The 27,196-nt window shown below is 35.9% G+C and overlaps 2 protein-coding genes across 2 annotated transcripts in view; one reads left to right on the forward strand and one right to left on the reverse strand.

Annotated features, from left to right (window-relative positions):
* Positions 1-3,898, forward strand: part of DAW1 (dynein assembly factor with WD repeats 1) — a 30,014-nt gene extending 26,116 nt beyond the window's left edge. Inside the window, exons 12-13 of the mRNA XM_058189304.1 lie at positions 926-1,088; positions 2,078-3,898. Of these exons, the coding sequence (XP_058045287.1) occupies positions 926-1,088; positions 2,078-2,112 (198 nt within the window). The 3' untranslated portion in view covers positions 2,113-3,898. The remainder of the gene's footprint in view (positions 1-925; positions 1,089-2,077) is intronic.
* A 1,530-nt stretch (positions 3,899-5,428) lies between these two features.
* SPHKAP (SPHK1 interactor, AKAP domain containing) overlaps positions 5,429-27,196 on the reverse strand; it is a 78,187-nt gene continuing 56,419 nt past the window's right edge. Inside the window, exons 4-12 of the mRNA XM_058189135.1 lie at positions 24,218-24,277; positions 23,610-23,744; positions 21,658-21,907; positions 17,234-20,924; positions 13,990-14,163; positions 12,496-12,582; positions 7,155-7,204; positions 6,877-7,061; positions 5,429-5,572 (exon numbers count right to left, since the gene is read on the reverse strand). Coding sequence (XP_058045118.1) covers positions 5,429-5,572; positions 6,877-7,061; positions 7,155-7,204; positions 12,496-12,582; positions 13,990-14,163; positions 17,234-20,924; positions 21,658-21,907; positions 23,610-23,744; positions 24,218-24,277 — 4,776 coding nt within the window. The remainder of the gene's footprint in view (positions 5,573-6,876; positions 7,062-7,154; positions 7,205-12,495; positions 12,583-13,989; positions 14,164-17,233; positions 20,925-21,657; positions 21,908-23,609; positions 23,745-24,217; positions 24,278-27,196) is intronic.

Raw genomic sequence — 27,196 nt, forward strand, 5'->3', positions numbered from 1 at the left:
GGATATAATACAATAGAAATAGAGCATCACCAGTTAATAATTTGCACAGTTCATTGAGATAGACCACCCTGTGAGGTAAAAGATAGTATATAAATTGTCGTCATCATCATCATCTTCACTCCATTTAGAAAGTAGTGTAGCACCTTGCACATAGAGTTAGCTGTCTTTCTACCAATCTTTAGAATTTTAATCATTCTTGAGTCTTCCAGTATATGCTATCAAATTGATCATGCTTTTAAATTCCTTTCTTCTTGTATATACATTAATATGCTTAAGCTACTGTATATATTCTAAACAAAGAGACATTGTCCAGAGCAATGGTACTAATAATGTCATTTGTAACACTTTTTTTGTACTGCCTCATTCCATTTTCATTCATTCATTCATGTCACCTACAGACTGCTTACTGTTAACTGTTTACTGTATAACTATATAATACATATATTAATTCGGAACATTGCACACTTTTTCCTAGAACTCATATCTGCTTCTTTCATTTTTACTACTTACTGGGTGACATGTAACTATCTTCAGCCTATGACTTGCTACTTTGATATGCAACTATAACAATCTAGGTAACGCTAATTGATGTTTTCTGGCATATATTTTAATCCATTAGTTCATAATTAAATCTACAAATTAATTAATCTTAAATTAGTTCATAATCATTTCTACATTTTTTACTTCTCTAATTTTGCAAAATAATTATATGTACCATTCTGAGAAGAAATACAGTGAATCAGTTTCTGGTGACTTGCCATTCTGTTTCAGTGCCCTAAATCAACTTTTGCTAAAAGAGCATGACTAGCTTAAAGCCACCCATTTGGCTGCATGCATAAAATAGGAGTAGAAGCGATGACAAACTACAATAAAGTATTCTACTTTCTTAACTATTTTTAAAAAATATTTTATCATTTTTTTAAAGATCTGTTTCAATCCTCAAGGAAGTTGTGTTCTTACAGCCAGTTCAGATAAGACAGCTCGCCTTTGGGAGCCCAAGACGGGACAGTGCATTCAAATATTGGAAGGCCACAATGATGAGATATTTTCCTGTGCTTTCAATTACAAAGGGAATATAATTATTACAGGTAACTGGTACATAATCTGAAACAGAATGGTTATAGTTCAGTTGAATTTTTTATCAGGTAGTGGTGAATAAAAATAAAACAAATGTGAAATAGAGTTTCCCAGTTTTTCTTAGTCCAGAAATTTATTATGCATATTGGATTAAATTAGTTGGGGTTTGGAGGGGATTGATCTATACATTTCTTATCTTTTACGTGAGGATAAAGTAAAACAACTTTCAGATTTCAATATTTGCTTACGCTTCTGTCATGAACAGGTTAAGCAGAAGTAGCTGAAGTGTCACTACTGCACATTGCTAAACTTTGCAACAAGAGAAGACTAGGGAAGGCAATATTATTCCAGTCACATTTGCCCTTGTTTGCCTGTGATCTGAATTAGAGCAGACATTAAGCCATAACTTAGTTGATGTATCATATAACCATATATGGATTACAATGTTGAATGCTGACCTAAACATTTTATGGTTTATTTTTAACAGTTGTATTACATATAAAATAAGCAAAATAAGCTTGGAAGTATAATTGTGGGAAGCTGTATCTTATGAATGCCTTCTTTTTGGCTTACTGTTACAAAGCCATCGTATATAAAACTGCTTTATATTGATCTGGACCATTAGTCTGTGTAGCACTATAGCATACTCTCAGAATAAAACAAAGTTGCCAGATTTCAAGTATTTTTTTTATCCTTTCAGAAAGCTTTTACTGAAGCTATTTGGGCTGAAAATAATGATTTATTCTATAATTAAAGAATAGCACAATTCTTTTTAGGTATAAAGCCAGCAAGATTAATTTTTTTAAAAAAGAGTAATAACTGTGATGAATTACTTGAGATTAAGAGCATTACTAATTACAAGCAAAACAAGGATAGTGCTTGAGATAAAATAAATATAATACTTCAGTGAGCCAGCAAATAAACACTTAGACTGTTGTTTAGATATTATGGTTATAAAAAAGATTTAACACTTAATGTTATATTCTTCTCTATTTTTTAGGAAGCAAAGATAATACGTGTAGGATATGGCGCTAATTGAGACAAAGACTGACACACTTCTCTAGGAATTTTAATTCAGTGTTTTTGTATAGACAATAACCTTTAAAAATCTGCTTTTTGCATCTGTCTTTTTTATTCTTTAGGAAGCAGAAATATTTTCTGGACTTACTGTAATAATTAACTTGGCTAGTTATGTAAAAATGTGTTATTGAGAAAGTTATAAGAAATACCTTTTTTACTCTAAAGATCTATAGGCTAGTTGGAGTGAGGAGGCTTCATCATACTATTAGTTGTTACTCTTGCATTCATTTAGATACCTTAACCTTACAAGGTTTAATTTTTATTTAATAAAACATTTGAGTATGTATAATGTAAATATCATTGTAGTATTGATTGGAATGTTCTATTCGTATTTTATATTTGTGACTTAATTTTGAATTTATATAATTCTATTTTATGATTTTTTAAAAGTATAGTATAGTTTATATTTATGGTTTGTCCTATCCTGAAAGATTTAAGTTGAAATGAAAATGATTACACTGATTTTGGCATTCAGTTATGAGAGTCATAGTGTGTTGAAACAGCATAACCCACATGTCTTCTCTTTTAATGTGAACTGCCTTTCTTCTCAAGAACTTGATGTTGGTTTTACAGAGCCTTCTAATCTGATCTGCTGCTAATTTGGGCTTCTGTATGAGCAGGCTGTCCAGGAAAATGCCTACCCCAAAGTTCATGCAATGTTGTTTATGTTGGCTTTTGTATAATTCTTGTAGAAACCAGAATTTGTTGATGATATTATTTATGATCCATCATTTCTTAGTCATTAGAAATGATTTTTTACGTTTCTGTTTTGAATAGTGTTAAAGAACTGTTGCTGTCAGCAAAGCATCATTGTGTTCCAAAATATCCAGATGCTGGCATAAAGTGTAGTTGTAAATGTGTGTGAATCTTTAGATTTTGTTATATGGCTCTGAAAATATCAGGTTGCTGGCTTATCTGAACTTTCTTCTACACTATGTATAGTTTCCTTTCAATGAAGAAACCTAAAAAAGTCAGGTGAAATCTCTAATACAACAAAGGACCACTATTTTAATAAGGTATTATTACCTTATAAAACATAGCGCCTTTCCAGATGTGGAAGATGAAACCTCATTTGTTTCTGTAGTACATACATTCGGAAAGTTTACAGAAACAAAAATTAAATGAAACAATTAAGCTGCTACTAAAATTGCAAGCTACTCTATTTGCAAGCAAAAATTTCACATATCAGAAGTGACGGAAATATTATCTGCATAGATATAGGCTCAGGATATAGGATTATATGATTTTAATCTTATATTTTATATTAGGGCTAAGTATCAATTACTTAATAGGCTTTTAGGTTTACTGGTAGTCTGATCTTGCTGGTAATGATTTGTACAGAACATATCTCCCCCACTAAATAGTTATACAACAATGGTTTATTTCATCTGTATCACATACAAGGGATATTCAGAATCAGATTTAAGAAAGATAAAGGCAGATTGTTAACACAAATTTATTTCAAGTCAGGCTTCAGTACTAAAATGTAATATACAGAGAGAAATGTCATCACATTGTTACATTGTTATATTTGTGCTTGTAAACATTTATTCTACCACTGCAAAATCTGTGTAATTCACAACTAATTTGCCATTGGTCAAAAATAAATATATTTCAACAATATATCAATCTCTAATGATGTATTATTTTATTGATTTCTGAGTGCAAACACTTACTGATAATTTTTTTAAGAAATGGCACTTTTCCAAAGCAGACCAAGGTGCTAGTCCAAAATTCTTCTATGAACAATGGGTATCCTTTACTTTTCTACATGTACTGTAGAATGATTATTTTCCATAAAGCCACTTAAATTGATAGAAATGCTGGCAATATCTTTTCTGTATATATAAGAAAGGGCAGGCATGATTGGGAAATGATGGTAATTATGGCGCTCTATACTGAATTAAAAATTGCTTCTAAAACAGTGCAAAATAATGTTATTTTTGGATACATTCTAAAATCATAATCCTGTAGTGAAAAGCACCCCTGTTTGTGAAATAAATGTTCAATATCATAGCGCCACAATGAACACTACTAGCAATGGATATAGGCAAGTTGTATTGGAGCTATTTACCAGGTAGTAAGCTGAAGATTTTTTTACTGCAACCTAATTTACTTCCTTGATTACTGCATATATTAAAATCAGATTCTTTAGCTGTTACAAAGAATTTTTGAGTAGGATGAGAACTATTTTTCTGAGTACTGAGCAAGGTACTAGCTTTTGACAAACACATTTTTCTGTAAGAAAAATCTTACGTTCTATACTTCAAATATTTACAATAAAAGGATACATTAGCTTAAAGATGTTAGAAATAAACTGTTGTTAATAGTATGAAACATTTCATCAGTACAATCTTCCTATTAAGGCATAATGGAAAGCTATTTTTTCCAGGTTGGCCTAATTGAACTTATTTTACTTTTGGAGTTAAATGACTATTTAATTCCTGACTGAACCCACTGCCAACTTACTCAGAGTACGTGTTTCTATTATTTATTCAGAGATTGGAAATAGTTTTATAAAGCAGATGAATCATTGTTAAAACTGGGAAACTCTAATATTTTGACAATGGCCATTCAATAGAATTCCCAGTGAGACTCAATTCTACTAAAGGACAGACCAGCAATATACTCATTGAACATGAGTTTTAAGAACTCATTTAAAAAGCTGGCTTAATTCTTTCAGCAGAACGGACATACTTGTGGAATGACTTTCAGGCTTTTCTGTGCAGTGTCAGCATAGACCTTAATTTGCTCCTTGGGAATAGATTGAAAGCAGAACAATATAGAATTCATTTAAGGATATGTATTCATCTGTCATTGTGTAAAATCATTAGGCATTTGAACTATAAATACAAAGTGTTGTTTCTTTAAAAAAAATTGAATTTTGTTACTGGGATTCCAGTTAGCAGTTAATAAGTAGCTGGCAGATTATGGAAAATGTCTTTTTCATTTAGATTTTGTAAAAAAAACCAAAAACAACCCCACAGTCATTTAACTGCATATCCTTTTCTTTTCAAGAGCAATGCATTCAAAACTACAAAGTCCTTCATGCAGTAATTTTTTACATTGGCTCTTCACTTCTCTCTTTCTGCCCTGTCCTCCCTCCTTAGTTCCCTTCTTTGCACTGCTTTGGAACAGGGTCATGATGTAGCAGCAGAATGGATATTTTTCAGCTCTATTTATGTTGAGATTTTGAATAAAACAGGGCCACTCACAGATCACTGCCGCTTAAAATGGAATAAAAATGCAAACAATATCTTTAATAAGGTTTTTATCCTAGCTCAAGAAGCCAGTCAAAGAGGCTCAGAGTTGGCCCTTTACTTTCTTCATGGAGCTTGCAAAATTGTACCACAGCATGAAAGATATCACCCACTTTCCAGCACTTCTGGTGCACAAACTGCACAACATCTAAAAACTAGAAGGAAAAAAACAACAATTTTTTAGACAAGGTTTTGTTTTTCCCTTTTTCATTTCAAGCTAAGAGATCTAAACTAATACACATTAATTCACAGTTTAATTAGTGAAAAACAGCTGTACCAAATGTTGTTCATGAATGAACTGGCCTACTGTAAGTCATTGACTGCATCCATTGTGCTGATTCACATTTTGCTACTGATCACTCTGCTAATGATTAATGACAAATCAAATAATCCACATACATTTACTAAAGAATTAAGAGACACTTGGTAGAAATGAAAACACCATTTAAAAGTAAATTGTAAAAATATAAGGTATATACTATTTTTCCTATAGCTGACTGAGGACAACTAGGTTATAGGTTTCTAAAACAGCTCAAATATCTCTTGTCATTGGAAATTAAAACATCCAGTACTGGATCGCTATTTCAATCATAGAGCAGCACAAAATCCTAGAGAAGTATGTTTTACTCTAATATGCATCGACTGAGCTTCTGACATTTTCTTTTCCCTTCAGACAGTGGGACTACTAGCCACATTGCACCATGCTATGCTACATTACATCATATACCATGTTTCTCTGAAAATAAGACCCTGTCTTATATTTTTTTGAACCCCAAAATAAGCGCTTGGCCTTATTTTTGAGGAGGTCTTATTATTTTGGGGTGCATGGAGCAAGATGGGGCTCCTTTTGCCATCTTACCTGATTTCCAGTTCTGTTTAAATATTTTCGGTGAGGGCTTATTTTTGGGGGGAGGTTTATTTTAGCGCATGCACTCAAAAGCCCGATTGGGCTTAGTATCAGGGGATGTCTTATTTTTGGGGAAACAGGGTACTACTTTTCTTTGGGGTTAGAAAGATTTTTTTTTATATTCTTTCATTTTGCAATCAATATATAATTGCTCTTCTTTTTCTCATTGCTTGTCTGAACTATTTGCTATCAAAGTATGGTATTTTAACTTTAAACACACATTTTAAATATGTTAAATTAGCAAGTAGATTTCAAAAAACTAGCTTGCAGACTTAATGCATTTAATCTTTCTCACATAGGTTTTAGTAATTGATTCAACTATTTACAAAACTGTCAGCTGTTTCTGTGATAGAATTTGGGCAGTTACTGTATTACTGAATCTGCATTTAAATAATATTTTAAAATTTTTCAAATGGTACTTCCCCCTAAATACCTAACAGTAAATCAGCTGTATTAAAGGGTCACTTGATTATTTAAGGTTCAGCAGATTCCTATCATTTTTGCAGCTACAGTATATTAAATAGTGGAATCTCTCCAACCATTCACAAATACCTTTTCAATTCTGTGTTCCTGGGATTTCTTAAAATAGATCATGGGTATGCCAAACTCAGATGCAGCAATCCACTGAAGTGTAGCACGCAATTCTGCATCAGGATATTCTGGTTCCAGATCCACGTTTATCACCAAGAGATCTTTCTGTTCATTAGTAGTTTCAACAGTCAACCCAGACGTGCATGCTAAAAAGTGAAAGTATGTTTTTTTCTTTAATTTCATGAGACAGATGATTAAGAAGAAAATTCCCTTGCCTCATTTTATAATGTATGACTTACCTTCTATCTTTTCTGGTAGTTTCTCACAGAAAACTCCTCCTTCTGTTTCACTTAAGAAACAAAAACAAAAAACAATGTTTACAAGGAACTTTGGCTCTTACTACATATTCTTTCATGAACCTGATTACTTCAGATAGATCAAGAAAAATAATGGTTTTATTATGAACTATGCTAACAGAAATCTATTGGTAGAGCAATGATAGGAATGAGAGATGCTTTTTTTGTGTTTTGCACCAGCCTTCATAATTTCTTGCCAAGGGAAGCACATTTAGACTCTCTTCAGTTACTTTTTTCTACCAAACAGAGGCCTTCTGATTCAGATTAATCTTAGGTAGGGGTTTTAAATATTTAAAGAAATACTAAGCAAATCTAGAGCTAAACTCAAGGTAGCCTCAAATCCACGAGTCAGTGGGATGTGTGTGTGTGTAGCAGACACACATCCCACTGACACAGTGTGTCAAGGCAGAAGCTTGCATGCTTGCCCAGTTTTTTTTTTCAAAAAGTTTTTTAAAAAATTTTTTTCCCCTTTCCCCCAGCCCCCCTCCCCTCTCCCTTCACAAACCCCCCTCCCCCCTGACTTCCTGGAACAAACACAAGGTATAGTTAAAAATAAAATAAACATATGCTAAAAAAATTTTTTCCCCCAAAACTATTATACCAATTTTCCCTCTCTAACTCTAACTTCCTCCTTACATAACCAAAATCTTCAAAAAAAAAATTAACAATTAACAGTAATAAAATATATAAATCAATAAAACAAATTAATCCTAAAGTATTTAAAACCAGCTAATACATAAAAATCCAATCCAATTCAGAGAATATCTCCCTTATAGTTTCTATAACCATATAATTTCCCCCCAAAATCTTTCTTACGTAAGACCTTTCGAAAATACTCTATTTACAATTCAGTACAACACATTATATAATTTCAATACAAGAAATTACAGTATCTGTTCAACTTTAGTCTTTCCTCGTCAAAATCCAATATAAATCCAAATATTTAGTCTTTTATGATAGATGTGAAACATATAATCAACCCATTTCTTGAAGATCTTTAATCTTTCAGGAACGCTAATATTTTTGTCTGTTAATATTTCAAAAAAAACTTCTTTCCAGAATAATACTTTTATCTCTTGCCATTTTTTTTGATGCATTAGTCTCTGTCTTTCCTTTATTACTCCTTTTAAAAAGTCAATCACAATATTTCCTAATAGTTCCTTATGTCCAACAATCCACAAGTTACTGCCATATATTCCATCAATCCGGAAAGAAAACTCTTGGAAAGCATTAATCCTTTTTTTTTTTTTTTTTTTTTTATATAAAAAGTTTTTATTGGTCAAAAAAAAATTTATGCAAATACATATCAGGTATGGTAAATTTTCATTTTTCTTATACATGATAAGAATTTTACTCAAAATTTTAAACACATACAACAGCCATATGGCAAGCAGGTGATACGAAGTAGCTAAGTTTCAATCTTACATACACAATAAGGAAGGGTCAAGAATAATCAGAATATCATACGAAAGAGAATAAGGAAAACCAACACAATACCAAATATCTTTGTCACTTCCTAGTTTTGGATCTCAGAACTCTGGGTTCAGCCTGACCCAACTCCAGGGCCGCAACAGCGGCAGCCGCCTCCGCCCATGGTCTATAACCTCCCTTCTTCAATTCCTGGGTCATCTAAATCCAGGAGGGCTTTGTGTTCCTCCACATAGGCCGCAGCCTCCATAATTGTACTAATTTTTTCGTAATGCCCTCCCGGAAAATCATCAATCCCTCTGGCATCAGCCATCTGAAGCCCACTCCTTCTGGTACAATTTGCTTGATAAAAGTAATATTTCTTTCTCATTTCACGTACCTGTCTGGGAATCTGCCTCAGAATGGCTATCTCCCTGCCCCTATAAGTCAGTGCCCCACTCCTATGTTTTCTAAGAATTTCATCTCTCGTCTCTCTTTTCACAAATTTGACATGAACCTCTCTAGGAACTGCATGCGTGCGTGCATATTGTGAATTAACTCTATAAACTCGATCCACATCCCAATTCATAAAATCAACACCTCTCCCAAGAAATTCTCCCAACAGTTTAGTCACAACATCTCTCAAGTCTTCTTGGTCCACTTCTTCCAAATTTTGAAACCTAAGGAAATAAGACATTTTATCCATCTGTAGTCCAAGCACAGCATTGCTTGTCGTCTCCCCTCTTTTCTGCACTGCCCGCATCTCACCCTCCAGACCTTCCACTTTCTGCTTATTTTCTGCTGAGACTTGTTGAGTATCCTTTAAATCCTTTTGGATAGTCACAATTTCTGCTCTTATTTCATCCAGTTTCTTGTCCATATTAGATAACTTTTCCAGAATTCTCTCCATTTCTCCAGCAGTTGGTCTCTGACCTTTTGCCATTTAAAAAAAAAATTTTTCAAAGTCCTCAGGCAAGCACAGTATCCTTATAATTTCCTCCGGATCCACCAGGGGGCACTCACAGGAGCAACGAGTCCAGAGTACAGTTAGTCAACCAGGAAGCCGAAGGGAAGTGATGTCATCAAGATTCTCATAGTGAAGGCGGAAGCTGGACGCCACCATTGTTCCCCAGAGGGAGGGGGGGCCTCAAACCCTCCCTCCTAAATTTCTCCATCACCTCTTCTCTCCAGAGCTCCACAAAACCGGTAATCTTGTTATTTTAAGTTCTCCTCTCTCCAAAGTGATTCGTACTCCTTCCAGTCGCAGGGGAGAAAAAACCCCCCCGCACTCCGGAGTACTCCACTCACGTTTGCCGATATCCCTTCCTTCTTCATTCCTCAATTCTTCTCCGTTCCTGTTCACCACCAGGCTGCTGCAATTATAAATCCAAAGCCCGGTGTCACGGGCGCAGCGGCCCAGGCGACGACCAAATTAATGGCCGCGGCCTGTGGCCTCCGAACCCCGCCGAGCCTAGGACGCGCCAGCATCGGTCCCCCCAGTCCTGTATGTCGGCTGGGAGACCCCTGGCGAGCCGTCCGTGCGGCAGGTGTCCTTTTCGGAACACCTGGCCCCTGAGGGCCTCGGCGGCGGCCGGATTCGGACACTGGAGGCAGGAGAAGCCTTCCAGATGTCCGTTGCCACCGGACACCGGAAGTCGTCCTCGGAAAGCATTAATCCTGTGAATTTTGCTTGCCCAGTTTTTGAACCTCAGTCATTAATTCCATTCCATGCCTTTATAGAAGAAAATGGGTATTATGGATTTGAACACTGATTGTTAAAGCACACTGGATTTTTAAGATCATTAATTTCTGCAATTCTACTCAAAAATGTTCATTGCATTAAACTTTATCAACTAAATTCAATATTGTGTTTATTTAAAAAAAATAAACATAAATGTCCCACTTTTGCATTCAGAAAGATGCGTAGAGGTGTTTCTGATTTGTCTTCATTAATTTGCAAGTTTGGGTTTTGAGTCCATTGAATGAAATTGGACTTGAACATGTCTGTCCTTTAGAATTTCACACTAAATATATATAGGATATGGTTATTGGAATGTAAAGAGGTTCCAAAATTGAGATACAGGAAGATGTTTGTATAAAACAACAGTATATTTTTATTTTTGTGATAAATATTGCGCATATATTGATAAATGGTTCAGTTTTCCAGATTTAGATTATATAAATTTATATTATATTATACTAGATTATATTTCACATATCTGTTCGGAGCTTTAATGCTTTTAGACAAATGTAATAGAAATAAACTCAAACAAGAAAATATGTTTAAAATGTGTGCACCATGTTAATTATCTTTTCATTTTGAAATTTACAGCTTCTCTTCATCTTGATTGAATCTGTTCTGAACAAGCCTAATTTGCTGCTAAGAGATATCCTCAATGAGATGAATGCAATGCATTACATAGAGGTTGAAATGCAGAAGGGGGCTAGTAGTTGTCCTCAGAATGGACAAACTTGACAAAAGCAGTATAAAGAATTATTACTTCCCAATATTTGGAGATCATACTTTTGTTAACAAAGTGGCAGTTGTTTTTATTTTCAACCATATCATAGTCCAGTCCATAATCAATTTGCAATCAAGTACAGCTCAGCGGTTTGAATCCCTAGTGCTGTCGTGTAATGGGGTGCGCTCCCGTTACTTGTCCCAGCTTCTGCCAACCTAGCAGTTTCGAAAGCACGTAAAAATGCAAATAGAAAAAATAGGGACCACCTTTGGTGGGAAGGTAACAGCGTTCCGTGCGCCTTTGGCGTTGAGTCATGCCGGCCACATGACCACGGAGATGTCTTCGGACAGCGCTGGGTCTTCGGCTTTGAAACGGAGATGAGCACCACCCCCTAGAGTCGGCAACAACTAGCACGTATGTGTGAGGGGAACCTTTACCTTTACATCTCCAGTATAAGTTTCATAAGCATCTTTGCCAAATCATATATCTACCACCCTATTCCAATGCATCTGATTTTCCTAAATGAGGAATTGCATTTCTCTGCTAAATTTCATTTTGCTATTTTCGCTGTTAATTATTAAAATTAATTTGAATTTCTCCCAAGCTTAAGCTCAGCGCTGGTTGTGAGCGTGCATGCTCACAACCAGCAGACTAATATGCTGAAGCTGACCAGGCTAAGGATGCTAGCCAGATAAATACCTGGTAGACAGAATTTTTTTCCCCTATTTTCCTCCCCCAAAACTAAGGTGGGTCTTATACTCCGGAGCGTTTTATACTCCGAAAAATATGGTACTTAAACTTCAGCTGTAGTAAGAGTTACAGATGTGATATTCTTTCACTGCATATCTTTTGCTATTTAATTTATAATCCCTCATATTGTTTGCTAACTGGTATACGTTTGAGCTAATAAAATGAGTGGAAATATGTTAATGCTTGTTTGCTATCTGCCTAGTGCAGGACTTGGGACTGCAAGAGTATCATTCTTCAAAATAAACAAAAATGTGTTGCTAGGTAAAAGCATTACATGAATTACTGTGGACAGCTCCAACAGAAACAAAAGTAGCTATGTACCTTTAAATACTATGATAAGGCTTTTGAGGGTAAATATACATGGATTGTAGACATGAATTTGCATGTGCAAACTTATTTAATATAAGGGCAGAAAGTTAATTTGCACTTTGTAACGCATTGTAATATTTGTGTGAAAGCTGGACATTTTTATTAAACAGTAATTATCAAACTTATAATAAGCAACTATAGAGTTATATTGCTACTTGAAAAACAGCAACTGGAAAGAATCAACATAAACTATGAAGCTTTGGAAAAGTTTGCCACATTGTACACACTGTGAACTTTTTTATTAAAATGAAATGGTGTTTCTGTAGGATGACTCCCATCCCCAAACAGCTACTTACTTAAATGCATGAGAAGATGGTATGTTTTCCTGATAAATTTCCAGATCCATAATGCCAAGACTGCTAGAGGTACTGCTGTTGCCATTGCTGACAATGCAAAAATGTTAATATTAATGCTAGCCTGCCCCAATACGCACTTGAAGACAATGTTAACCCAAAGTGACAGGCAGAACTGCTACTTTTCTATTTGTCAGAATGAGGGCATGTAGTTCTTCTTTGCTCAGCAAACCATTATTAACAGAGCAAAAAATAAGGGAGAAAAGCAAAGTAAACTGTTACAGTAAGTATATATTTAGTGATCTTAAGTACTACTAAAGAAAGAACTAAATCTGAAGTATGTGTTTTGAAATGAAAATTTGTTTTCAGCCCAGAATAGCAAATTATCCTTTTTATAAAGTAATTTATGCCTGCATATGAACCAATTGATATTAGCAGCAAATGTGTGAGGTGTAACATTTAAAAGGTATTGCTTTGAAGTGCTGACAGGTGATATGAACACTTGATGATATTGTAACAGTGATGATTGGTTTATATACTGTATGTTCCAATTATCAATTGATATTGCAATGATGAAGTATTTAGCAAGTTTACATTCTAAATACTTCTACTTTAAGTCTGATGCATTGTAGTCTTTTTAAATATCTTTCCAGAAGCTTCTTATAAAATTAGAAGCATCACCATTTGGCAGCATGACATCTTATATCAATCTGCAGCTCCAAATACTTGATTGCTTTGGCAGTACTGAGCCACATAATGTGAACCCTGAAAACGATAATAGTCCCTTAATACAAATTATCAATCTTGTTGGACAAATGATCCAAGAGCGCAATGGGAAATTATTTTTATCAAGAGAAAAGTCTTAAAACAGTTGTGAATTTATCTACTTTGCTTGGTATCAATGTAAGCACAGGGTTAGATGTAAACATTTAGAAAATCTGAATGAGCCATAGAATGAAATATCTGTAAAAGGAATAGATTGTTCAAGTTATTATTTTCCCTTATAGACAGGCCATTCAGGGCTAATAAAGCTATGTAGATCTACACATATCCTGAAACTTTGTTCTTGATACTTATTACATGATACGTCATGTAATAAGACTGAAGTGCATGACAGAAGAAAGGTGCCTTAATTAGTCATTTTTTCCTCCAGACTTTTCTATTCAGATTTCTACCCTAATGGTGAATGAAAACTTGGTACAGGAGAGCAATGTGCAAGTACCCAAATAATACATGTGTCAGCAATATGGAATGAAAAAAAATGAGCTTGATTGATGGACAATTAGCTTGTCCCTTAGTTTTTTTCTTATGGGAATGGAAAACAATTGCGTTGGGTGGGATTACAATTTATTTTTATTTTTTTGTATTATTTCCAAAGCTATAATGAGGTCTCCTGGAACTCAGTATGAAAGCTAAACCTCTCTTTGCAGAATTCATTTTGAGAAAACCACAAGCCAAACATTTATGCAGTTTATAGCTTGAAGAGCACAAGGTTACCTCATAGATCTCTCGCTGAGTTGCAAATAGCTGCTTGTATCATCTGGATTGTTTGCCAGCTGGCACCAGCTGCTACATGTACTTTCTTCACTGCTGCTATGTGGAACTGGAAACTCTTCCACTGCTGTATTGTCCACAGAGGCTTCAGAGTCAGGGCAACTACACACTGTCAAACTGATTGATAAAAGAAAAGATGTTCCTCATGAAACAGGACTATCCTGTAATTCTTACAACTGAAATAATTCCAACTGTCAACACCCTTGTAGCAGTCATGGAATCATCAGACCTTAATGCAATTTATACTGCCTTTTTTGAAGATGCATCTGTTCCCATATATTTTACGAGAAAAACTAAAATGGTATTCTCTCTTGTAAGGATTGCAATCTGCAGTTCGTACCATATATACCTTTTATAATTCCATTCCCTTCTGGTCCTTGATAAATCAATAGCCTTTTCCATCTGTTGAGGAGCAAAATTAAAGTACAGTTTGCTTCAAGGACAGGGAAAATGGGAGAAAGAACAGATGATTAGGAAAAAAATATAATTAAAAGTTTTAAGCAATGTGATCTTTCTTGCTAAGTCAATTACCTGTCAACAATTGTAATCAATTCATCTCTTTATCCACTATCTGATATGAGATGAATGGTGATCAGATAATGGGACTATTCAGCGGCAATGCCACAATTTCCAAAAATTCTCTTTATGGCTGCTTTCCTGGATGTTTATTTGGATTAATTTTAAGTACTCATTTGTTAGGGCATTAATAAAGCTGTTCATCTCTTTTAGGTTAAAACTGTATTTTATAGGTATTACTTATGATTTTTAAATTCATTAGTAACTCCTGTTAGTTTTGCTTCTTGGTTTTGCTGTTCCTAAAAATATAAAGGAAAGTTACACACACATACACACACACACACCTTAATTTAAAAACATTTCCTTAAAGGAATAGTCTCAGGTGCAGGCCTGGCAATTCACAGAATCTGTCCCTTTTCCATGAAAATATATAAATGTTTTCAGAATCAGTTAAGGGCCCTATTGTGTAAGTTAGAAAGACCAATGACAATAATTGGGAAAGATTGATAAAGTGTCCAAGTTTTTTGTAGGATGATAGATTTCTTCATGATTGAAATAACTTGAACCTTCAATTCTAGCCCAGTTACCTGTATATTTAGGAAGCTTCAACATCCAGTATTTAAAAAAGTATCCCGTATAAAAGTAAAATAAAGTCATCCTCAAAGTATTTTTCTTATCACATGGTTTGCAAAAAGAAGTTCTATACTGCAATCTAATTTAAATGGAGAAAATCATTTTGTTGCTGCCATTGTTAAATGGCTATGAATCAGAAATCCTTTATAATTTACAACAAATGCCCCAATCTATAAGTAGATCCTAAATTACATCTGCATACCTCTGCTATTCAAACAGATTCCACATAAATCCCATGTAGTAGCAAAGATGATGTTTGTGCAGCAGAATTGCTGCTAGAAAAAGCTGTGCTTTATAATCTGCTTTTGATTTCAAAACTTTCTCTGACCTATATTTTTCCCCACCAATACTTCCTGCCCGATTCCTCAAGATTTTCCTTCTGCTCTTTATGCAAGAAGACAAGCACTGGCAGCAGTTAGACAAGAGGGAAAGGACATAGGAAAATGACACAGCCAGGAAAGACATGAGGAGAGGACTGACACTGTGCACTTGCTGCTGTGTTTTGAACAGGAGGGGAAAGGAGAAAAAGAAGACTGACTTGAGACAAGTCACTGTGCTTTTCATCTTTATGGCGCCAGTATTAGATTGAAAGAAGTAAAAATGCTGCATTATTAATAAGTAGTCCTCGACTTGCGACCACAACTGAGCCCAAAATTTCCCTTGCTAAGTGAGGCTAAGTGAGATGCCTCATATTGTGCAATCTTTTCTGTCAGTCTTAAGCAAATCACTGCAGTTATGTGAATCATTGTGGTTGTTAAGTGAATCTGGCTTACCCCATCGACCTGGCTTCTTGGAAGCTGGCTGGGAAGGTTACAAATGGTAACCTTCAGGTTGCAAATGGTAACGGTAATCATATGAGCCCAGGGCACTGCAATTGTCAGAAATCCATGCCAGTTGCCAAGTGCCCAAATTCTGATCACATGACCACGATTATGGTACAATGGTGGTAAGTATGAAAAACAGTCATAACTCACTTTTTTCAGTGTCATTGTAAGCTCGAACAATCACTAAACGAATGGTGGTAAATCGAGGACTACCTGTACCAAGATCTGAGTGTGCAGCAGCATATGCTCTGATATCCACGCTCAACAGTCAACAAGCTAGCTCAGGGGTATGAAACTGTCACATCATCGTCATGTGACGTATCATAACTTTTTCTCCCTTCGCTAAACTGGGCGTGGCCAGCGCGTGGCTTATTCAGCCCACGGGCTGCGAGTTTGACATTCCTGAGCTAGCTGACAATCAGGCAGCCATCAAGAAACCAAAGTGTTTCATTTTTTTTAATTCTTCATCCTGTTTCTTGGATTTTCCCCTCTATTTTCATCCTTTCTTTTGAACTGGCTTCCTTCTCTTTGCCTAATTTCTAAGCTATCCAAGATATTAATTATGCCCTTCTGTCCCTTCATGTATCCCTTTTCTTGTTCTTTATACTTCATACTAGGGTTTATTTTTGTAGATTTTTTTATCCTGTTTTCTCTTTTCAAATTCATGATTGCTGGTTGGTAGATGGTGATGATGATGATGATGATGATGGTGGTGATGATGATGATGAATTGTAGGCTGCCTACAATTCCCCAACGTATCTGCATGCAATATTCTCAGTTGCCATTATGATAATTATACACAATTTTCCCTTTTTAAAAATCACTTTGTTATGGCTAAGAAGGAATGTATGAGGATGGTGTGTGTGTCTATATCTGGGTAGGTCAGAGTTGTGAATGCATGAAAGAGCAAATCATGAGTAGTTATTTCAAATCTATTAAAATATAGAATTATGTAAAAATACTACATTTTCAATTGCTTATATGTTTTTAACCCACTCACTCACTACTCTACCTGCTATCTTGGAGTATGGCCCAAATAAACTCTGGGCTTAGTCAAGGTTGAAAAAAATGGCAAGGCTGCTTCTTTCCTGCTAGTCTAGTGCACTACTCTTGCTTTCCTGCTAGTCTAGTGCACTACTAGTTTGTCCGCCATGGAGCCTTACATTCTTCTTTTGGGGAATGAAACTTACCCATGGCTGTTTGAGGAAATTAGCTGTTGTCCTGAATCAGCATCTATGGGTTTCCCTTTGAATAGATCTTCTCTTGCTTTGCCAGAGGTAACATTAATTCCATTTAAAGGCTCTGAGGCATTATCATGGTCTTGTCTTTGATCTGTTTCGATCTGGATTAAAGGCACTTCCCTGAGGCAAGAAGACGAGCTCGTGTGTTTTATAGAAAACAGTCCAGGGAATGAGGCCTGCTGTTCTTTCTCATCTAAGTATCTTCTGTCTCCAAATGGGTTGTTTTGCATCCCTGATGGGACACGGATGCTTTCTGTGACATGATCTTTCTTTGTGGAATCTTGGTGGACGGCAATTAAAGTTTTCCCACTTTCAACAATATTTGCAGCAAGCCTGTGTGCATATTGTTGAACATGTGGTGGATGCTGTTCAGGCTGTGCAACCTCCCCACTATCTAGAATTATTTTGTTCTTGCACATCAGAGCTTTAATGGAGTTTGCCCAGGTTTCGTGAATGAGCATGTCAGTTACCTGATCAGTCCTACATCTTTGGTACAGATAGGAATCTGATTTACAGAGTCCTGAAGAAGACGCTGTGTTGACTGGATAGACATTTAAGGAATCCTGGTGGCCACTACGAGAAAAGCCATCTAATGAATTTGCCTTAATGGGCATATTTACTGTTAGCCTAGATGTTGAGGATCTGTTGTCAGGGACTGAAGATTGTCTGAAACAAAAAGATGATCGTTGAGAGGGAAGTAATAAGCTGCTGCTCCATTCCTTTGCATTCTTAGCAGAATATACTTTTTCTTTATGTTCTTTTTCAATTTCCCTTAACATGTACCTATAAAACTCTTCAGTTATGCTTTCGGTGCTTGACTGTTTGGATGGGCAATTTGGCTTTACATTGAGGTGGCCATTTTTTTGGGTGACTTGTTGCAGTGCTGATGTAATAATATTATTGGCATTTTTTCCAGCATAGTAGTCAAGTAATAAATCAAACTCTCGGCCTTCAGTTTCCATCTGGTTGACCATAAACCTTGAAAACTCATCTGTAATGCTTTCACAGCTAGACTGCTTGGAGACTGAACTGGTCCTGCTTATTGGCTGTCCTAAAGTATTTATGAGAGCCAAAGTATTTAGAGACCCTTTAGAATCCAAGTCCTCCTCAGGAATGCTTTCACAGCTGGATGCATTGACTCTATTCCATCGGTCACAATGGAGCCTATTTTGAGGATGGCTTGGATTCTGCCATACATTATCAGCCACAGAAAACTCAGCTAAATTTATAATTTTAGCAGCAGCTTCATTTGCAAAGTTATTGCTCAAATCAAGGGTGTCATCAAGGTTAATTGAGTCATCCACTACCCTATTCATAAGCCATTCTTTTAATTCAGGATGTTCATCAGTTTTCCTTTTGATCTCACTGAGTCTAGGTGGCCGATGTTTTCTCACAGTTGATCCACTGGTCTGGGTTTCCTTTTTCCTTTTCATAGGTCGACATGGCAGAGCCTGGGGCATCAAATAATCAGCTCCTCTTTGCCATGCACAGAACCAAGGCTGCTTGCCATTTGAATTATCAAGGCAAATGGCAGCAATTTCTGTTGCCATGGAAACCACTGTTTCTGCCAATTCTTCTGCAAAATCTGTTATGCAGTATTTATCTGCTGGATGCATCAAATATACCAGAGGTCGGATAGGCAGAATACCTTGATTACTCAAGAAAGGTACACTAACCTGTCTTTCATTGTGCCACACAGCATCACATGTGGGCTCTTCATGATTTTCTGTTATTATGGAGACACTGGAAGTTAGAAATTCTTGAAGACCATGTATGCCTTCACTGCCTATTGTCTGGTTTTCTCTGCCACTAAACGCAGAGAGTTCTGCCTTCATGTGATTGCTATTTGGATTTGTGGGCCTGCAGCATTCTTTTGTAATTCTTTTCAAATACCTTTTCTTGGAAGATGTTTTTCTGGAGGCTGAACTCTGAGCATTGACTGTAGATAGAGATTCCAAGGCATTTGGTACAATTTCCTCTTTGACATTGTTCACCAAATTTGTCATTAATAGACCATCCCTGTCATGGAAATTACTGGTGAGCTTATTATTGTAGCAGCTTGAGGACTGATGCAATACATCATTTTTTGTCTCTTTTGGTTGGCAGTCCATTACCTGTTTGCTAAACTTATCTGGAATGACAGTATTTGAGCATTCATTAAGCTGTGTAATGTCATTCATTTTCTTGCAAGTGAAGTAGAATACATTAAATAGAAGCTGATTTGCAGTTGCAGTAAGAATATCTTGTGTGCTTTCAAAACATGCATCTATGTTCTTTTCTGAGCGTTGTTTCTTTCTAACTTCCTCCACAGTATGCCTGAGAATAATATTGGACAAATTCTGAGCAAGTTCATCAACAATGACTTCATCCAGGAGGGCGGTAGAGGGCTTTCTCGCAGCCTGAACTATTTTTCCATTTACAGACTCCATAAATTCTCCCATAGTTCTGTATGCATGAGGTCTGGTTAATACTAGAGATGCCTCTTTGAACAAGACTTGTGCAATGCTATTGTTCAGATTCTCCATAGTGCTTCCAATGGCTATGCTACAATGGAGCGTAACAGCTGCTGATGTCTCAGCTGCAGATAAGAGTCCACTTGAAGTTACAGGATGCATATCTTTTTTTCCACCAAGTCCATGAACAGCAACTACATTTGCCATCTGAACCATGTCTGAAAGGTCAGGTAGAAATGAGTAACTCAGAGAGTTACAATTACTGTTGGGACTTCGGGAAGTTTTTTCCTCCACTTCATGATTACCCACAGTCATTGCAGAGCTCGGGGATTCCTGTTCTCTGAGCTTTTCTGCAGCATGTGGACTTGAAATGGTACCAATGACAGTAGCTGCACAAGCCAAAGCTACCTCCAAAGGACTCTGAGTACTTTTACTGGGATTATTGTCTTGGAAAAAATCTGCACCAGAAGAATGGTCAACTTCAGACCAAGGATGTAAGCTTGGAAAGTTAGACCCAGGCCACTCAGACTTATCAGAACCATCTGGACTCTGAACAATAATGATTTTGGGAAGTGCATTCCATGACCGGCAAGCCATTTCATTCTCTGTTGCATGTGCTGTTGAAGTTAAGGGGTTGCTGACAGAGATGCTGAGAGCCGTTTCTTTGGTAAAAGTTGACTGAGACAATCTAATGAAGGCATCTTGCAGGACAGACTCTGCCAAATTTGTAGCAAACTGACCTGTGGGAGCCTGATCATTTTGAATGAGAGGATGAGGTGTTCTTTCAACTCTGCAGTTTAATGTGCCCAAATGACCTTTTTGTCCTGAAGCTAGATTATCCAATAAAATCACATCCTCCTTAGTTGTTATGGTGGAACATACATTTTCTGATTTGTTGTTATCATTTTTGCAAAAGTCCTTCTGATCATCAGTGCTGGAGAGTGGCTTACATTTCCCAGTTGTATTATACTTTCCAACTTTCCAATTAAGCTGCTTAAAGGCTTGATCTACAGTTTCTAAAACATTGTCTTCAGCATCACTATTATATTCTTCTTCAGATGTTTCTGAAGATCTAGTAGAAGCTGTGCTATCATGGCTAATGCAGCTACCCTTCAGAAAAAAGGGCACTTGAGCCTTTTTGCAATGCAAGTCTTCAACATCTCCTTCTCTGTACTTTTTGAATTCAGCTGTAAGATGCAGATTTTCCTCACCTGGAAAAGAAAAACAACACATTAACCTGCAAAAGCAGTCAGACTAGTGGCATTTCCAAGTCTGATGAAAAGGAGAGAAAATTGTGTTGTAGAATGATCAAATATATCTCTCATGGATGATATTTTGAATATTTAATGACATGCAGGTTATTAAAAATCTCCTTTCACATTACATAAAAATAAACCATCTGTCAGGCAATATGCTCAGACTAGCAGTTAATAGATAGCAGTGAAGACTATTTGAAGATATTCAGATACCATGACATGTCCATACCTATGAAAGTTCAGAATTGCTCTCTGAAGCAAAAGTTGGACTTTAAAAAAGCAGGATAGAAAGCGTATTGACACTTTTGAACTTTGGTGTTAGAGAAGATTCTTGAGATGGATAGTCAAGAAAACAGAGAAATGAATCATAGAACAAATTAATCCGGAATTTTCACTCAAGGCACAAATTACCAGATTCAAATTGTCATACCCTGGGCATTTATGTGAAGACTCTAATTTTGTCTCTCTTTACTCTAATTTTGAGAAAGGTGATAGCAAGAAGAGAATGATCAGGACACTCAAATATAACATTCATAGCTGCACTGTTGAAGGGTCTAAAAGAGTAGGAGGGATAGATAATCCTGAATCTCTATGCTAAAAATGGATATCAGCTTGATTGCACATTCAATCATCTGCTCCTAAGTAACACAGATGATTATGAATCCGCACTCAGACCTCCAGATTTTACCCTGTTTATATTCATCATCCTCATCTTCAAAGTGTTCTGATGCTGTGAGAAAATCTTCTTCTATTGAAGATACCGAGCAGTTAGTATCATCTTCTAGCTTCAAGCTGGTAGCCTCTATGTGCAGCTGCTTCTCCTGCACGAGCTCCAGGCCAATCAGAAACTTGTTTATTTCAAAGATGATGCAGCTTGTGTTCTTCCTTTGGTTTCCTCTTGCACACTGAAGAAGACATATATCTGCCAGCCAAGAACACTAGGGGAGGGAGGAGGAAGGGTTAGGGTTAGAGGAGGAAGAAGGAAACAACACAGAGAGATTATGCAAGCATGAAATAAAAATAAGGAATATTTTATTCATTTTTTTCACATTCCCAAGGTATTTCTTGGGTAAAAAGATCACATTCATAAAATTTATAAGATGTTGTATATTCTGCTTGAAGAGCTATAATCCTAAATTCAGGAGTATGTTCCACTGAACATATGTATCACATAAATAGCCAGTATATTCAGGTTATATATGCTTGCATGACTTTGTTAAACTTGATGTCAGATTCTGTTTTTTACTATACTCCCAGATTCATTTTCTGTTTCATGGTCAAAAGATATTATGTAATTTGAAAGAGGACAGCTCAAATACATCTGCCCAGAATAGGAGCCTGATTCTAATTAGCCATCATACAGTCCCAGAATAATAATGGAGACATTTAGTTCTCATCCAATTAAATCTCTTTTTTTTTTGATAGTACATACATGGATGCCAATGGATGAGTGCCTGTGATTATAAATATTCTGAAAATGCCTATTGTGGATTAGTTTGAACACTTAAAGAAATGCAAACAGTGCATGGTCTGGAAACATTAACAACATGGCTACAACTTGGCTATTTATTTTCTGTAGCTGAGTAGTAGTACCTGGTATTTGTCCTTATACTTATAACTAGGTTGAATCTAAAGTTTTATTTCATGAAAAGAAACTTGCACTCTTCTGGTCATGAAAAGATCTTTTATATGAGAACCATTCATAAAATTAAAAAAATTAATATGATCAAAAATCTGTCAACACAATACCAAAGCTCAGGACATTACAACACAACCTACTGCCCAGGATATTACAGCAAAAGACTCAGGAGGTCACATTCCCAGAACTTAGGATGTTTCCACACAGCCCATTAACCAGGTCATTACAACACAAAAGACTAGGACCACACCCACACAGGATGTTGCAAAACAGCCGACCAAAATGCAAACACCCACTCCATCTACCAATCAAGATGCAACCACACAGCCAACCAACCTGCTCGCAGCAACACTCCCCACCTCCCCACCAGTATTTATAGAGAGACAGCAGCTCTGACCACGCTTTGCTCGCACAAGCATGAAGCCGAAAACACCAGCCTGAAGATGATGAGTGAGACCTTGTCGAAACATCGCCAAGATACTCTCAACCTTACACGGGAAAAGACCCGAATATGCCAAGACCTACCTGTAGGTCATACACACACACACACACACACACACACATACACACACAAATATGCCAAGACCTACACACACACACACACACACACACACACACACACACACACACACACAGTCTTCTGCTTCACCAGCAATCAGGTTTATAGTTTTATTAAATTATAGTTTTAAACTATAATTTAAAAATAAGTGGCTTCGTGTAATCCAGTGCCTCCAAATGTATTTTTTAGTATTAGGATCACAATATTGTAGTACAGGCATATACAAATTTATTTTCTGTGTTCCATTCAAGGGAATTACATGTAATTTAAATCCCAAGGCAGTGATTTAATTAAACTGATCGGCTATTGATCAGTTGCTCACATATGCTCACTTCCCACCCTACATATTTGGTACCATGTATAATTTTATATATATATTATTTCTAAAATATTGATCAGGACATGAATGCATTTCTAAAGATTAATTCATACAAGTTCATACCTCGGGCACTTCAAAATCAGCCTGAAGATTTTCTGAAGTTAATCCACTCAGGAAAATAATTTCATTGTCTTTTGGTGGCTGTACATTCATTGAGGCAATAAACTTTGGAAGATTTGGGGAGATATTGACCAATCTCTGAAATACAAGAATCATGATCTTGAGGCAGATTATCGTATTTGTTAAGATAGCCTTGCTATTAAATATAAAATAAGTGTGATTGCTGACATCCTCAACAATGAACTGAGAATGAACTTCTCATTGATAGTAAATGGAGGTGAATTTTAAAATGGTGATGTTATGAGATCACACAATTTCACCCATCCAGACATTTCTACAATCCAGATGTGAGAAGCAAGCAGTCATAGTGTTTGAGCGTTGAATTTCACAATTAATTGGATTCATGTTCAATTTTTTATCTAAGAAGCTCAAAGCAACCTACCTAATGAGATTTCTTAACTGTTCTCTCCACCACAAACATCCTATGAAATAAATTGTGTGCAGAAGAGTGATTGACTGAAATCACACCATGAGCTGCAAGGCTGCATGGGGATACTGTTGGATCTATTCCTACATGAATCCTACTGCATGTGTACTAGAAGAACACTTGCCTGTTTCACGAATTCACTGCTGTAATCAGCTTTGCCTGCATCCAGATTCACAAAGCATACCTGTAATGAAAGACATGAAAGACAAATGAAAAAAAGGGGGGAAAAGGAGGGGGAGGGATAGATTCTAACAGACCCCAGGAAAAAAAATCTATAAACCTATTTGGAGACAAAAAATTAAGTCATTTGTCTAAAGTCCTTTTGCAAAATGACAACTTCTAACTTCTGACATAAAAAATGTCCAAAAGTAAGCAGCCTATTACTTAGAAAAGTACGTTATTAAATTAATCTGGAACATAAGAAATTGATTTATTTTTTGTCCTTCCTAATCTGAGTAGCTGTAATTCTCCAATGACCCAGAGTGAATTTTTTATACTATATACAGTATTACTCAATGTTTCCCATAGAGGTACTTGATTTTGAACAGTAAAAGCTAAATGGTGACTTTCATGGCACCCAAGAAGCCATTCAAACACAAGGAAGACAAGCATCTGTATATTTATATTCGGGGTGGTATGAGTATGCTTTCTTCAAAGAAACAAACTATTATGCAGTTGAAACAATGAGACTGTCACTTTATCAATAATAAAACTTTCAGCCCAATACTATGTATTTAAATACTATGAGATTTACATCTAGGTTTCTTCTTTGGATCATCAACTAGCTGAGAACTGAAATTTTTCCATACCTAGCTGTTTGTTTGATGCAAAGCCACTTGTAAATGTAAATAAACTCTGCATATATAGTATAATCAGTGGTGGGATTCAAGTAATTTAACAACCAGTTCTCTGCCCTAATGATTTCTTCCAACAACCAGTTTGCCAAACTGCTCAGAAAGTTAACAACCGGTTCTCCCGAAGTGGTGCGAACTGGCTGAATCCCACCACTGAGTATAATCAAATCAGAGAGCACCAAGTATCCTGAAGTTCAACCTTGAGCTGCAAATAATTATCAGCAGTATTATTATACACACACACATGCGCAAAACACCACAAAACAAATTTTAAATAAAGGTCTGTTTAAAATTTCAATGAATGCCAAATGTAGACAAACACTAGATGCACAATAAGGAGTCAGTGGAAATTAGCTAGCAGAGGTACACTAGAGCAGTGGTTACCGACCACTGGTGGTCCGTGAGAAAATTTTGGTGGTCTGCAGAAAAATTATTTGCATTTTTATACTGCACTAAATATTATTTATCTTTTTAAAAAATTCATATTAGTGGTCCTCGGGATTTAAAATTATGAATTTAGTGGTCCCTGAGGTACGAAAGGTTGGCGACTCCTGCATTAGAGTATTACAAATTTCAGCAATCCCAGACAACACAGCCAATAGTGAAGCAGGCTGAGAACTGTAGCCTTTCATTTTTTTCTGAAATTAAAAAGAGAAATAAAACTGGATCTTAACACCAACCAAACTTTGTTCAATGCTGTAAAAATAGTGAACATGTATGCATTCCAGTAATGTTTCAGACAGTGAGAAATAATTGATTTTTGGATTAAAGTTTAATTTCCATGTCTTGTGCTATTTGCAGACAATGTATTGTTGGTGTTATCTTTATATGGTTTTCAATATATTTGATTTGATTTGATTCAATATACATTATACATAATATATATGCACCAAAACAAATTCCTTGTGTGTCCAATCACACTTGGCCAATAAATTCTATTCTATTCTATTCTATTCTATTCTATTCTATTCTATTCTATTCTATTCTATTCTATTCTATTCTATTCTTATACATGTCCCCCTATAAGCTCTGAGACCTGGAATGGGATGCACCATATAACTTATTCTCAGCAATCTCAATTATAGAATCCTAATCACTATATGAAGATGGAATCAGTTTCAATTTATAAATCCTGGTTTATGGGCAAGATATTTATATTCTCAGTCTGTTCCAGTGACCTAACTTCTTTCTAATGAAAGGAAAAACCCTACTATATTATTGGTAGAGCTAGGAGCTTAAGCCGGTCAAACTCATTGGCTGAGGATGAGGTAAGGAAAATATTCCAAGGTCAAGGAGAAAAATAAATATTACTAGGATTTGATTGTCCTAGCAGATATGGCCTAGGCATGAGTATATAGAGAATTTCACATAGAGCAAAGACTCTAAATAGTACTTTATAGAGAGATTCTAAATCTCAAAGAGATTTTATCCTCTTGGCCATTCTCTCTTGGCCATCACTACCTTGCACCATACATATGTGAGCACAGACAGATCTAACAAGCTTTTAATCCTTTGGGGCAACTTGCACTCTCTTGAAATTATCACCAAAAAAAAAGACTCCATTCTTTATGATATTCATTAGTTTTGTTGAGATTAGTTTCTGGATATGCTAGTACTGGTGATTGTACTGTAAGTATATTCATTTGTACTAGATGTTCCAAGTCTATTTTATCAGATGAAACTAAAGGGAAAAAACCAGTATTGCAATCAGATAACATGACACAAATTGTTGTGTTAGTCATAAAATACAAACTGATCAAATATAAGTAATGAAGCCAGATTTAGCAGTACAGGACTGGGAAGAATCTGAAGGCCATTTCAGCAAATATTCTATAACAGTATGATAATATTCATAAAAATAGACAAAAGTATCTCTTTTAGACAAATTACAACTTTTTTTTGTTGATTTGGGACTGAAATTAAAGACAGAAAGAAAGCTTGCTTTAAGCATGTATGAGAATCACTAGGGAGAAATGTCTGTAGAACAAATATCAGGAATGTGTCTTAACACACAATAGCACAATTCAGATTAAGGTTTTATATTTATCTGGTTTTCACTTATTCCTATGTAATATGCATTGATTCCATGTAAAAAATACAGTGGCTGTGGCAGCTAGATGCACAATATATTGACAAACTGAACCCAGAACAGGAAAGGATAATACATTATTTTACTTTAAAATGTTGTCTTTCCATTGTTGTAGACATATATTTAAATAAATGAATCTTAAAATATGCCACTTGGATGG

This window comes from Ahaetulla prasina, chromosome 6 (genome assembly GCF_028640845.1).
Source record: "Ahaetulla prasina isolate Xishuangbanna chromosome 6, ASM2864084v1, whole genome shotgun sequence".
In the NCBI taxonomy this organism is placed as follows: Eukaryota; Metazoa; Chordata; class Lepidosauria; order Squamata; family Colubridae; genus Ahaetulla; species Ahaetulla prasina.